This window comes from Atheta coriaria, unplaced genomic scaffold (genome assembly GCF_025399875.1).
Source record: "Atheta coriaria isolate IRGN ID8LTWV9N9 unplaced genomic scaffold, Caltech_Dcor_3.1 hic_scaffold_5_pilon, whole genome shotgun sequence".
Classification (NCBI taxonomy): domain Eukaryota; kingdom Metazoa; phylum Arthropoda; class Insecta; order Coleoptera; family Staphylinidae; genus Dalotia; species Dalotia coriaria.
In genome coordinates this window covers 2383953-2397519 of record NW_027045447.1, presented here as the reverse complement: position 1 = coordinate 2397519, position 13567 = coordinate 2383953, and the positions used below count along the sequence as shown (strand labels likewise).

The following is a 13567-nucleotide window of genomic DNA, read 5'->3' as shown; positions in this document are numbered from 1 at the left end:
ACACCTGTTATAGCTAAACGGTAGGGCCGAAAAGAGCAACATGCCACAATTTTAACTTCAAAGCCAATAAAAGAAAACTTGATAGAAAAAGAAAATACGAAAATGAAGAAAACAGGGGTAAAGAATAGAGATGGAAAGGTAAAGGTCAGTGAAAAAAGTCAACACAGAAGAAGGGTCCTGAAAAGGCAAAACGCCGGGTACTACAGGAAAGTAACGAAACTTCTGTATCTGATGTTGGCACTGACGACTTATGCCAGGACGTACAACGATTTTGGAAGAAACAATTAGATGTGGTTCAGATGCACCTCATGTGAGTTATGGGCTCATCCGGAATTCACTTGGTGGAACTCAGCGGAAGGTTATATCTGCGATATCTGTTAGATTTCGTTTGCCTCCGATTTTCCCCCAGGGTGACCACCATTATCCGCATGTCGGTGTAAAGAGAGTCAAATCTGTTTTTATTTCACATTCAAAGTTGTTTGCCAAAGTGTCATGATTATTTTTTCCACAAATAGTTATTTAAGTAAATAATGTTTAAAGGCGGTTGCAATAAGTATTTTTTTGTAATTGAAATTTTATTCTTTACTTATTTTTACTTTATTACGTGAAGAAACTCCACCGTGAAATAAAAAATAAATCATACAATATTAAACTATTTATAAATATACAAATTTAGTAATAGGATTAACCACATTTGCAATGCGCAGGCGCACGTTCAAAACTCGGAGCACAAACGTGCTTCTTCGTTGCACACGACTATGAACGAAACTATAAGTGTAGAATACAGGATAAGTCCGATGATTCCTAATAAGAAAAATTTAGCGTCTCCAACAGGCAGGGCGCTTAGCAAGAGCCGCGGTCAAAGTAGGCTTACCAAAATACAACAAAATACTACCCTGCAGACTGGAATTGTAATAAATTCAACATTGAGCTTTCAACGTGTGTGTGCGCGCGACACAACGAAGAAATACGTAACTTTTGTAAGTAACTTTTGGCGCACAAATGCGAAGGCGCCACGGGGGATCTTTTAAGTGGGCGGTGGGCAAGGTAAGGTAATGTAAGGAAATGGGAAATGGCTTGGTTTGGATTTACTTTTGGGAGGGCGGTGGAAGGAAAGGTAAGGTATGGTATAGACTTGGTTTGGAGTATGGGATATTTTGAAGACTTTCATATTCTTCGTCTAATTCCTCAATTTTCACTGAACCAGGTGGAATGAACTCATTTTCCTGATTGTGAACTATTTGATTTGCTTCTTTAAGATTTATTCGTTTGTTAGGTCTACGTTTCCAATAAACACAGGCTAAACTTGATATAATTATTATTAGTAATACTCCTGCTACTATACTAATAATCATAACAACATTCTGAGTCTTTTCCAAGTCTTGGGTGACAAATCGTAGCTTATTACTAATTTGATACCCATTGGTGGTATATCCACGGATGGCTAAGACATATTCGGTGTTGGGTTTTAGCGGTCCATTGCAGAACTCATTATTTTTACCAGTACAATTTTGAGTTCCAAGTTTAAAAAAGAATTTTTGAATAGTTCCTTTAAGTGGTTGCCATTTAGCAGGTGTTGCTTGATAAGGCAAACCCTCTTCATTCCAGAACTCATCATTAGGCCACTTGATACCATCCCAGTAACCACTATCTAAATTATTCTTTGTCTCCCACTTTGTTGCTAAGCCAACCAGTAATGCAAAGAACTTTACTTCACCATGACTGTTGTCAAAATAATCATCTCTCAACATGACCTCTACTTGTTTATCATAGATATGTGCAATGACTTCACTTTTGTTCAAGTTTGGCGGATTTGGTTTATCCGACTTTGTTTTAACATCACAAAATTCGTCTCTACTTTTCCAATCCCCTTTAGTTACAACATTAACATCTACTCTGTAGGTTGATTCATATTTCATGTCTGATATTTCAAAAAATGTGGAATTATCTTGATGTTCTAAGACTTTACTACCTTGTTCATCAAAGACAGTGATGCTATAATAATCAAATACACCGTTTGTATCACAAGGTGGTTCAAATTGTATGCTCAAACCAGCTGAGCCATTTGATGAAATTTCAGTAGCACTACATATCAGATTCAAAACTGGTTCACTTTGGAATGGTTTTGTACCAAATTCATATTTAAGTGTTTTTCCAACCATTCGAGAGGTAATAGTAGTAACTTCAAGAAAGTATTTATGATTTGGTTTGACAGTTGGACTAATGTGGGTGCTATTTGTTTCCAACAGTAATGTATTGTCTTGTTCATCACAGCCAAGTTTGTGCAGAGGACCCAAGGAAGTGATATTTACGTAATAAGAAACCAAATTTCCAAAAATATATGTAGGTTTTTCCCAGTACAGGTCAATTTTAAAAGAGTCAATCTCAGAAGATAATAATAATGGCGGACTAGTCACTGTAATCATAAAATGATGTTCAGTTAGTTAAACAATTGAACATTTTAATTCAAATAAATAACATACCTCCTTTGGGTGATTCAAATTGTAAACTGTTAGCTGTGCTTATTTGACTTGTATCTAAATTAATTGTGTAAACCATTATAGTGTAATTGGTAGATGGCTTCAATTCCAGATCTAATGTAAAATTTTGTTGTGGTTTATCAATGTTCATTGTTTCATTAATTCTTTTTGTTGTTTTTGAATTTTCAGCAATATGTATGCTGAATACAACTCTATCCCCGGATGTGTAAGTTGCACAAGGATAACTCCAACTTATTTGGGCTTTTGGTTGATTTATTTTTGAAGCATCTATGAATTTATTTAAATTTTCCACTTTCCCAGGAGCTAAAATAAATGAATAAGACATTAAATGTTTATATAAGCTAATATCTATATATATCATCACTACATAGTATAAAGTAAAGTCGCTTTTTTTTCCGGTCCCTTTGTTCGCTTAAATATTTGAAACTACGCAACGGATTTTGATGCCGTTTTTTTAATAGATAGAGTGATTCAAGAGGAAGGTTTGTATGTATAATAACATCCATTAAATAGTGGTGAAGTACTGTTATTTTTGAGGTTTCTAATGTGATGTCGTAAATACAAAGTTTTCGATTATTCCCGTCTGCTCTTTGTGCGATGCTTCGTAGCTTCCCCCTCCAAGCATAGACGTGTGTATGTGTGTACGTGTGGGTTGAAGTTGACCGGTTGATGTTTTTGTTTGGAGAAGGAAAGTCGCTTTCTCTGTCTGTCTCTTTGTATGCTTAAATCATTGAAACTACGCAACGGATTTTGATGCGGTTTTTTACTTCCGTGCGAAGCCGGGGCAGGTCGCTAGTCTATCTATCTATATATATACTAGTTAACCGGGCAAACGTTGCTTTGCCATATAAATTATTTCTAGTTTCTAGATAAATTTTAGTGTAGACAAAAAGTAACTTACTTATTATAAAAAATAGGGGTTGGTGATAAGAAACCAAAAATTTAGGGTTGTATGTATATTTTAATGCCACATTAAAAAAATAAAAACAAAAAATTTCGCCCAAAATTTAAAAAAAATTAAGGGTGAACAACCCTTATCACTTAGAGATATGAAGTTACCGATTCTCAGACCTACTGAATACGCATATAAAAATTTTCTTTGAGCGGGATGAAAAATGATTAAATTACTAAAATGTCTATAAAGAAATAGGGGTTGGTGATAAAAAACTAAAAATTTAGGGTTGTATGTATTTTTTAATTCCACATTATAAAAAAAATAAAAACAAAAGAATTTGTCTATATATAGATAAAATTTGCGTGTCACAGTGTTTGTTTCCATACTCCTCCGAAACGGCTTTACCGATTTTTACCAAATTTTATATGCGTATTCAGTAGGTCTGAGAATCGGCTAACATCTATTTTTCATACCCCTAAGTGATAAGGGTTGTTCACCCTTAACTTTTTTTTAAATTTTTGGACAAATTCTTTTGATTTTATTTTTTTATAATGTGGCATTAAAAAATACATACAACTCTAAATTTTTACTTTTTTATCACCAAACCCCTATTTTTTTATAGCCATTTTAGTAATTTAATCATTTTTCATCTCGCTCGAAGGAAAATTTTATATGCGTAGTCAGTAGGTCGGACAATCAACTACTATCTATTCTTCATACCCCTTAGTGATAAGGGTTGTTCACCCTTAATTTTTTTTAAATTTTGGACAAAAAAATTTGTGTCTATTTTTATACAATGTGGCATTAAAAATACATACAACTCTAAATATTTACTTTTTTTATCACAAACCCCTATATTTTCATAGCCATTTTGGTAATTTAATTTTTTTCATCCCGCTCGAAGGAATGAGACTGAAGTCGGTGTCCTGTTTCACTCTCACAATAAGACTTCTCCCACCTCCTACACAGTTTTCGGCCATTATTATGGTATATGTATCAAGTGTAGTAGTAACGTTTACAATTATCATATTGCTATCTCAGTGTAACTCTCATATTAACTATTAATTATTACTGTTTTATTCATAACTAGCGGACCCAACAGACTTCGTTCTGTTAAAAAAATTGGAATGTGGCAGATTTTGTTCCTCGCTATTTAATAGTCGGTGCAAAAAATTCTCCTGAACAGAACAGTCACCCCGTTGACAAGGCGCTTCCACGAACTTTCGCCACCCTTTCAAGAACAAATTATATTAGTGGGACCCACTAAAACACCCCAATTGTGTCACATGCAATACTTAGAGATCGTAGATAATTAACCACTTTGCACAAAAAACGAAATGAAACAATCGAACAAAAATGAATCAAAGAAAACTGCGGAATTTGTTTCGTTTGTCAGTGGACAAAAGACAACTCAGTAGAAAACACTTTGCGCAAAACACCATATAAAACAATAAATCAAAAATAAGTCGATGAAGGCTGCGGAATTTGTTTCGTTAATCGATTGAAACAAGAAAACCTCAGCTTTTCCCCGTTTTACCGGTAATTATTCCAATTTTTGTCGCCGTAGAAACTACCCTTACACTTTAATGAACATTTTAAAAGAAGAATTAACCAAATTGGTCTAGGCGTTGTTGAGTGAAGCGGTTACCAACACATTTTGCGATTTATTTTTATATTTTAGATAATAAAATTATTAATTTTAAGTGTATTTGGCACGATTAGTTCAGTTAATCAAGTTTTACATACTTACACACTTATAATATGAAAGTTACTTTTTGTCTACATTAGAATTTATCTAGAAACTAAAAATAATTTATATAGCAAAACAACGTTTGCGGGCTTAACTAGTCTATATATATAAAATTTGCGTGTCACAGTGTTTGTTTCCATACTCCTCCGAAACGGCTTTACCGATTTTTACCAAATTTTATATGCGTATTCAGTAGGTCTGAGAATCGGCTAACATCTATTTTTCATACCCCTAAGTGATAAGGGTTGTTCACCCTTAACTTTTTTTAAATTTTTGGACAAATTCTTTTGTTTTTATTTTTTTATAATGTGGCATTAAAAAATACATACATCCCTAAATTTTTACTTTTATATCATCAACCCCTATTTCTTTATAGCCATTTTAGTAATTTAATCATTTTTCATGACGCTCGAAGAAAAATTTTATATGCGTATTCAATAGGTCTGAGAATCGGATATTATCTATTCTTCATTTCTCTAAGTAATAAGGGTTGTTCACCCTTAAATATTTATTAAATTTTGTTCGAAATTTTTTGTTTTTATTTTTTTATGTGGCATTAAAAATACATACAACCCTAAATTTTGATTTTTTTTATCACCAACCCCTATTTTTTTAATAGCCATTTTAGTAATTTAATCATTTTTCATCTTGCTCGAAGGAAAATTTTATATGCGTATCAAGTAGGTCTGAGAATCGGCTACTATCTATTCTTCATACTCCTAAGTGTTGTTCACCCTTAATTTTTTTAAAATTTTGGATAAAAAAAATTTGTTTCTATTTTTTTTATAATGTGGCATTAAAAATACATACAACTCTAAATATTTGCTCTTTTATTACCAATCTCTATATTTTTATAGCCATTTTGGTAATTTAATTTTTTTTTCATCCCGCTCGAAGGAATGAGACTGAAGTCGGTCTCCTGTTTCACTCACACAATAAGACTTCTCTCACTCCCTACACAGTTTTCGGCCATCATTATGGTATATGTATCAAGTGTAGTAGTAACGTTTACAATTATCATATTGCTATCTCAGTGTAGCTCTCATATTAACCATTAATTATTACTGTTTTATTCATAACTAGCGGACCCAACAGACTTCATTTTGTTAAAAAAATTTGGAATGTGGCAGATTTTGTTCCTCCCTATTTTATAGTGGGTGCAAAAAATTCTCCTGAACAGAACAGTCACCCCGTTGGCAGGGCGCTTCCACGAACTTTCGCCACCCTTTTAAGAACAAATTATATTAGTGGGACCCACCAAAAACACCCCAAATTATGTCACATGCAATACTTAGTGATCGTAGATAATTAACCACTTTGCACAAAAAACGAAATGAAACAATCACACACAAATGAATCGAAGAAAACTGCGGAATTTGTTTCGTTTATCAGTGGACAAAAGAAAACTCAGTAGAAAACACTTTGCGCAAAACACCATATAAAACAATAAATCAAAAATAAGTCGAAGAAGGCTGCGGCATTTGTTTCGTTAATCGATTGAAAAAAGAAAACTTCAACTTTTCCCCGTTTCTCCAGTAATTATTCCAATTTTTGTCGCCGTAAAAATCACCCTTAGACTTTAACGAACATTTTAAAAGAAGAATTAGCTAAATTGGTCTAGGCGTTGTTGAGTGAAGCGGTTACCAACAAATTTTACGATTCATTTTAATATTTTAGATAATAAAATTATTAATTTTAAGTGTATTTGGCACGATTAGTTCATTAATCAAGTTTTACATACTTACACACTTATTATATGTAAGTTACTTTTTGTCTACACTAGAATTTATCTAGAAACTAAAAATAATTTATATGGCAAAACAACGTTTGCGGGGTTAGCTAGTCTATATATATAAAATTTGCGTGTCACAGTGTTTGTTTCCATACTCCTCCGAAACGGCTTTACCAATTTTTACCAAATTTTATATGCGTATTCAGTAGGTCTGAGAATCGGCTAACATCTATTTTTCATACCCCTAAGTGATAAGGGTTGTTCACCCTTAACTTTTTTTTAAATTTTTGGACAAATTCTTTTGTTTTTATTTTTTTTATAATGTGGAATTAAAAAATACATACAACCCTAAATTTTTAGTTTTTTATCACCAACCCCTATTTCTTTATAGCCATTTTAGTAATTTAATCATTTTTCATCCCGCTCAAAGAAAATTATTATATGCGTATTCAGTAGGTCTGAGAATCGGTAACTTCATATCTCTAAGTGATAAGGGTTGTTCACCCTTAATGTTTTTAAATTTTGGTCGAAATTTTTTGTTTTTATTTTTTTAATGTGGCATTAAAATATACATACAACCCTAAATTTTTGGTTTCTTATCACCAATCCCTATTTTTTATAATAAGTAAGTTACTTTTTGTCTACACTAAAATTTATCTAGAAACTTGAAATAATTTATATGGCAAAACAACGTTTGCCCGGTTAACTAGTAATATATAAAATTTGCGTGTCACAGTGTTCGTTTCCATACTCCTCCGAAACGGTTTTACCGATTTTTACTAAATTTTATATGCGTATTCAGTAGGTTTGAAAATCGGCTACTATCTATTCTTCATACCCCTAAATGATAAGGGTTGTTCACCCTTAACTTTTTTTAATATTTGGACAAAGTCTTTTGTTTTTATTTTTTTATACTGTGGCATTAAAAAATACATACATCCCTAAATTTTTATTTTTTTTTTATCACCAACCCCTATTTCTTAATAGCCATTTTAGTAATTTAATCATTTTTCATGCCGCTCAAAGAAAAATTTTATATGCGTATTCAATAGGTCTGAGAATCGGATATTATCTATTCTTCATATCTCTAAGTAATAAGGGTTGTTCACCCTTAAATATTTTTTTTAAATTTTGTTCAAAATTTTTTTGTTTTTATTTTTTTATGTGGCATTAAAAAATGCATACAACTCTAAATTTTTACTTTTTTATCACCAACCCCTATTTTTTCAGTAGCCATTTTAGTAATTTAATCATTTTTCATCTCGCTCGAAAAAAAATTTTATATGCGTAGTCAGTAGGTTTGAGAATCGGCTACTATCTATTCTTCATACCCCTAAGTGGTAAGGGTTGTTCACCCTTACTTTTTTTAAAATTTTGGACAAAAATGTTGTTTCTATTTTTATATATGTGGCATTAAAAAAATACATGCAACTCTAAATATTTACTTTTTTATCACCAACCCTTATATTTTTATAGCCATTTTGATAATTTAATTATTTTTCATCCCGCTCGAAGGAATGAGACTGAAGTCGGTCTCCTGTTTCACGCAAACAATAAAACTTCTTTCACTCCCTACACAGTTTTCGACCATCCGTTTACAATTATCATATTGCTATCTCAGTGTAACTCTCATATTAACTATTAATTATTACTGTTTTATTCATAACTAGCGGACCCAACAGACTTCGTTCTGTTAAAGAAAATTGGAATGTGGCAGATTTTGTTCCTCTCTATTTTATAGTCGGTGCAAAAAATTCCCCTGAACAGAACAGTCGCCCCGTTGACAGGGCGCTTCCACGAACTTTCGCCACCCTTTCAAGAACAAATTATATTAGTGGGACCCACTAAAACACCCCGAATTGTGTCACATGCAATACTTAGTGATCGTAGATAATTAACCAATTTGCACAAAAAACGAAATGAAACAATCAAACAAAAATGAATCAAAGAAAACTTCGGAATTTGTTTCGTTTGTCACTGGACAAAAGAAAACTCAGTAGAAAACACTTTGCGCCAAACACCATATAAAACAATAAATCAGAAATAAGTCGAAGAAGGCTGCAGAATTTGTTTCGTTAATCGATTGAAAAAAGGAAACCTCTGCTTTTCCCCGTTTTACCGGTAATTGAGCCGCTTATTTTGAAAGTGGCCTAACTCCATTTATCTTCAAATCGAGATATTGAAAGTTTTGCGCTTCAATGAATTTAAAAATATAGGTAAAAGATACTAAAGAGTCATACCGCTTAAGCGTATCTAAGGATGTTAAATTTAAAGTTCCTGTTAAAATAGTGGCAATTATTAAGTAAATAACGTGCGTTTCCTTATCAAGAATGGAGTTGGGCCACTTTCAAAATTAACAGCCCGATTCATTATAAAATTTGAGGATGCCCAAGTCCATTCAACATAATTTAAGATGTTTCAAATTGAAGAAAAAAAAACGTCTTCGTTTCACAGACAGCTTCGTGAAGTAATACATTTTGTTTGTTAAAGTCTGCCAAACCCCTAAACTTCTCAAAAATATTCTTTCTTTCTTCTTCATTATAATTTTTTGTGCACGCATTCCGACAACCACAATCTTTGTTTTCGAAATTTTTTTCTTGAACAATACTTCCGGTTTGACTGCAATATCTTTTTCCTGAATTCTGTTTAATCTTTCGCACTTTTTAGATATATGGTGCATCACTCTTTTCTGCATTGTTATTTGAATCTTCATCCTCTGACGAGGAATATTGTTCTATAATTCTTTTTGTTATTCGCTTTTTTTTTAATTATTAATTACTATTTCTTCTTCACTATATGAACTAAGTGGTCTTCTTCTGTTCTTCCTCATGGGTGCAATAATTTCTATAATTTAATATTAAATTTTAAGTTTTATATTAATTAAACGTACAGGTTAATTAACCAACGCAATTGTCCCAAAAATAAGGTGAACTTGTAAATACTAATTAATTGAAATTACCTTCATCGCTGCTTTCCGACATTATCAATAGTAAATAGCTTGATGTAACTATAAATGGAGTTAGGCCACTTTCAAACTGCACGGCTCAGTTATTCAATTAATTCGGAAAACTTATGTGTAAAAAATGTACCGTATTTTCTCTGAATATAAGCAATCTGAAGTGCGTCACTGATAAATAACATGAAGTTGTACATGTAACCATGGTAACCGGCAAAAATTTAAAAAACGGAGTTAGGTCACTTTCAAAATAAACGGCTCAATTATTCCAATTTTTGTCGCCGAAAAAACCACCCATAGACTATAAAAACATATTAAAAGAAGAATTACCTAAATTGGTCAAGGCGTTGTTGAGTGAAGCGGTTACCAATATATTTTGCGATTCATTTTTATATTTTAGATAATAAAATTATTAATTTTAAGTGTATTTGGCACGATTAGTTCAGTTAATCAAGTTTTACATACTTACACACTTATAATATGTAAGTTACTGTTTGTCTATACTAGAATTTATCTAGAAATTAAAAATAATTTATATGGCAAAACAACGTTTGCCGGGTTAACTAGTAAATTAATAAAACTCACATGGTGTAGATGTTTTATTAGTTATTGATTCCAACGGACCAAATTTACTTGTTATCGCTTTGATAGTAATGTTAAACTCGTAATTTCCAGGCAAATTTTGAAAAACAATTTTGATATTTTTATAAAGATCTTGATAAAATACTGGTGAATCATACAAAGGACGATCTTCCAAAGTTATAGTATAATTTGTGAGAATACCGCGAACATTTTTTGGACTTTCCCAATTTATTTCAAAACTCGAATCCGTTATATTAGAAACTGAAATATTTCTAACTTTACTTACATAAAACAATAAAATTTACAAAGTAACAATGATAAGAAGTAACTGTTAGTTTACTTACCACTTTGTTGAGTTTGAAAAGTAAAACTTGTATTCCCCACTGAATTATTGTCTTTAAACAACTCTCCTTGGCAAGAGTAGCTTGTAAAAGCTTCCAATCCAGCAAGTGTTTTAGCATCAGTGTCTTGTACATTAGTAAAAGTTTTATTATAACCAGAGTCACAACTTATTTGCAAACTACTGAAGTTGCTATGGCAATTGGTAGTTATTTTAATCTGTGCCTTGTTACTCTTAATTTTCTCCATTGAAATTTCAAAAGACTTGGCTGGAATAACAATGGAAATGGTTTGATTCACTTCATTGCCGCAGATATTGCTTGCTAATATATTTACTGTGTGTATACCACAGAGATCTTTGATAGGTATATCAACACCAGTTGTGTTTGCAAAACGTGTGAAGTCAAGATCATCATTAAATTTGTTCATTTTTGATGTATATTTGTATTGACAATTTAATTCAGTTTCTTTAATTGGATCCCATTGAATTTTAATTGTGCCAATTATAATTTGATGTTTTAATCCAAGAATTTCAGGGTTTTGTTTGCATTTGTCGCAGGAAGTCTTATAGTTGTTTTCTTCATCTTCTGACAAGTTATTATCTTCAACTTCTTCAACTGTAGAAAAATTATATGAAATAAATAAGCATTTATAGTTTTATTTATATTTACTACTTGGGCTTGAATTTAAACCATCTTTTGATGAATATCTTGAAGAGTTTAAAGTAGATTTATCTTCTGAATCACTATCCGTTGTAGTGTTTTCAGTTGTGGCTGAACATGTATTTAAAACAATTTTAGATAAAATTGAGGCCACTTACATGTTTCCCATTCCGTTGTTTTAGTAATTGTGCTCGATTCAGCAATTTTAGCAACTTCAGTCGATTCAATTGTTTGCTTCGAATAAATCGTTTGAATCATGAAGACACATGCAAAAAGCATAAACAATTTAATCCGCGTCAACATTGTTTCGTCTTTGAACCAAAACCCATTTGAATGCACGAATCACAATGTTGTTATGTTTAATTCGCGGCGATATGATATCACAATCACCAGCACTCGACACTACATCCAGACACGACGCGAAATTTGCATGAAAATTTCAACTTTTCAAATTGTTTTTTCGATTAATTCTCGATATATTAATTCGTCAACGTGTTGTGTCCGGATTACACGACGACGACACACCAAAAACTACTGCCTAACTACTGCCTAATTAGATAAGATTACGACCGAGATAAACCGTTCACACAAGGTATTCAAATATTGTTTATTTAAGTTATTCCCTTACCATTAGCCATTACCTTACCATACCTCACCTCACCTCACCACACCTCACCACACCTCACCTCACCTTACTATACCTTACCTTGCCCACCGCCCTCCCAAAAGAAAACCCAAACCAAGCCATTTCCTTACATCACCTTACCTTGCCCACCGCCCACTTAAAGATCCCACGTGGCGCCTTCGCATTTGTGCGCCAAAAGTTACTTATGATGAATCCCCGTGTCCTCAGCTCTTTTACGTTGGCACTGTCAATAATGCTTGAAATGTTATGGCGTGTTAAGAAAAACGGTCTGTACTGATATGTTGCGTGAGCAACGAGCCTCGACACTTAGGTAGTAACATTTGGAAGTATTGAAAAAGCACCAAGTTATTACTCATAAATGCATAAATTAGACTTCGGATAGGATTTCACCTCCCCCATGGCGTCCCCGTTTTTGTGCGCCACTTTAGAAATGACCCTTGTATCAACCGTTAATGTTTTCCTTACTTGTTAGAGTTTCAAACGAGCTTCAATATTTCGTTTACAGCCGTTGAAAATTTTGATCAAAAAGACATGTGTTTATGCTTTGAGCCATAGTAAAGTTTTTGGGATGCAATTTCGTGTCTGCCATCCATGACAAGGCTCGCTTTTTGGTGAGCCTACTTTGAGCGCGGCTCGTGCTAAGCGCCCTGCCTGTTTGAGACGCTAAATTTTTCTTATTAGGAATCATCGGACTTACCCTGTATTCTATTTCTACACTTATAGCTTTCGTTCATAGTCGTGTGCAACGAAGAAGCACGTGTGTGCTCCGAGTTTTGAACGTGCGCCTGCGCATTGCACAAGTCTGACAAATGTGGTTAATCCAAGATTTGCTAACTTCTATCTGATCGTTTAACAATAATCCCTTTTGGTTATAGTTGTTAATCTCTGAAGATTCCAGTAGATTTAATTTCATGCTTATTTACACCTATGTAAAATTTTAAAATTAGAATTGAATTTATGATTCTTTTTTAATAAATGTTCTGCTTACGATGATTATGTTGAATTAATTTTAAAAGTATGCTCGTGCTCTTTAATGCAGGCATTGACACTTAAATTAAATTTTTGTGCTTGCTTGCATTGTTTTTCTGTTTATGATTTTTTCTTTTAGCTCTCCTTTGCGTTTAAACTTGCATCCATGTCTTTTTTCTGATTTAGCTATGGCATTTGAGTCGAAAGCCTAAAGTTTACTTGCACAGTTTTTTGACCAAATTAAGTTGAATGCATACATTTTCCCAAGAATTTGATACAAATAATGGCTAAAAATAAGATTGCGCTTATTTCTAACCAACACAAATAGAAAACTTTGAATCAGATCTTCGATACAACTAAACATTCGAAATGAGATTTGTACTGATTTGTAATCGAATTAAATTGAAAGCAATCATCTCGCAAAGCATTTGACAGAAATAATCATTGAAAACAATATTTGCGCCGATTTCTATCCGCATTAAATATGAAAATAAACATTCGAGACAAAAATTGTGCGGGTTCTTAATTCGTACTG

General features: G+C 32.7%; 1 protein-coding gene and 1 long non-coding RNA gene across 6 annotated transcripts; both read right to left on the bottom strand.

Annotated features, from left to right (window-relative positions):
• Nucleotides 1-573: 573 nt before the first annotated feature.
• LOC135792656 (phosphatidylinositol phosphatase PTPRQ-like) lies at nt 574-11947 on the bottom strand. 5 transcript variants are annotated; one of them, XM_065303316.1, is made up of 6 exons: nt 11576-11947; nt 11430-11492; nt 10761-11372; nt 10420-10677; nt 2484-2804; nt 574-2416 (listed from the first exon to the last, which is right to left on the bottom strand). In XM_065303316.1, exons 3-6 carry the CDS (start codon nt 11182-11184, stop codon nt 1089-1091), a joined length of 2331 nt encoding a protein of 776 aa, XP_065159388.1. In that variant the 5' UTR covers nt 11185-11372; nt 11430-11492; nt 11576-11947; the 3' UTR covers nt 574-1088. The 5 variants fall into 5 exon arrangements, with proteins under 5 accessions (XP_065159388.1, XP_065159387.1, XP_065159386.1 ...); XM_065303315.1 differs by having other exon boundaries at nt 11427-11947; XM_065303314.1 differs by having other exon boundaries at nt 11430-11947.
• Nucleotides 9413-10094, bottom strand: LOC135792226 (uncharacterized). The gene is made up of 2 exons (XR_010548220.1): nt 9838-10094; nt 9413-9722 (listed from the first exon to the last, which is right to left on the bottom strand). It is a non-coding gene; the product is annotated as an uncharacterized lncRNA (long non-coding RNA).
• Nucleotides 11948-13567: the final 1620 nt, after the last annotated feature.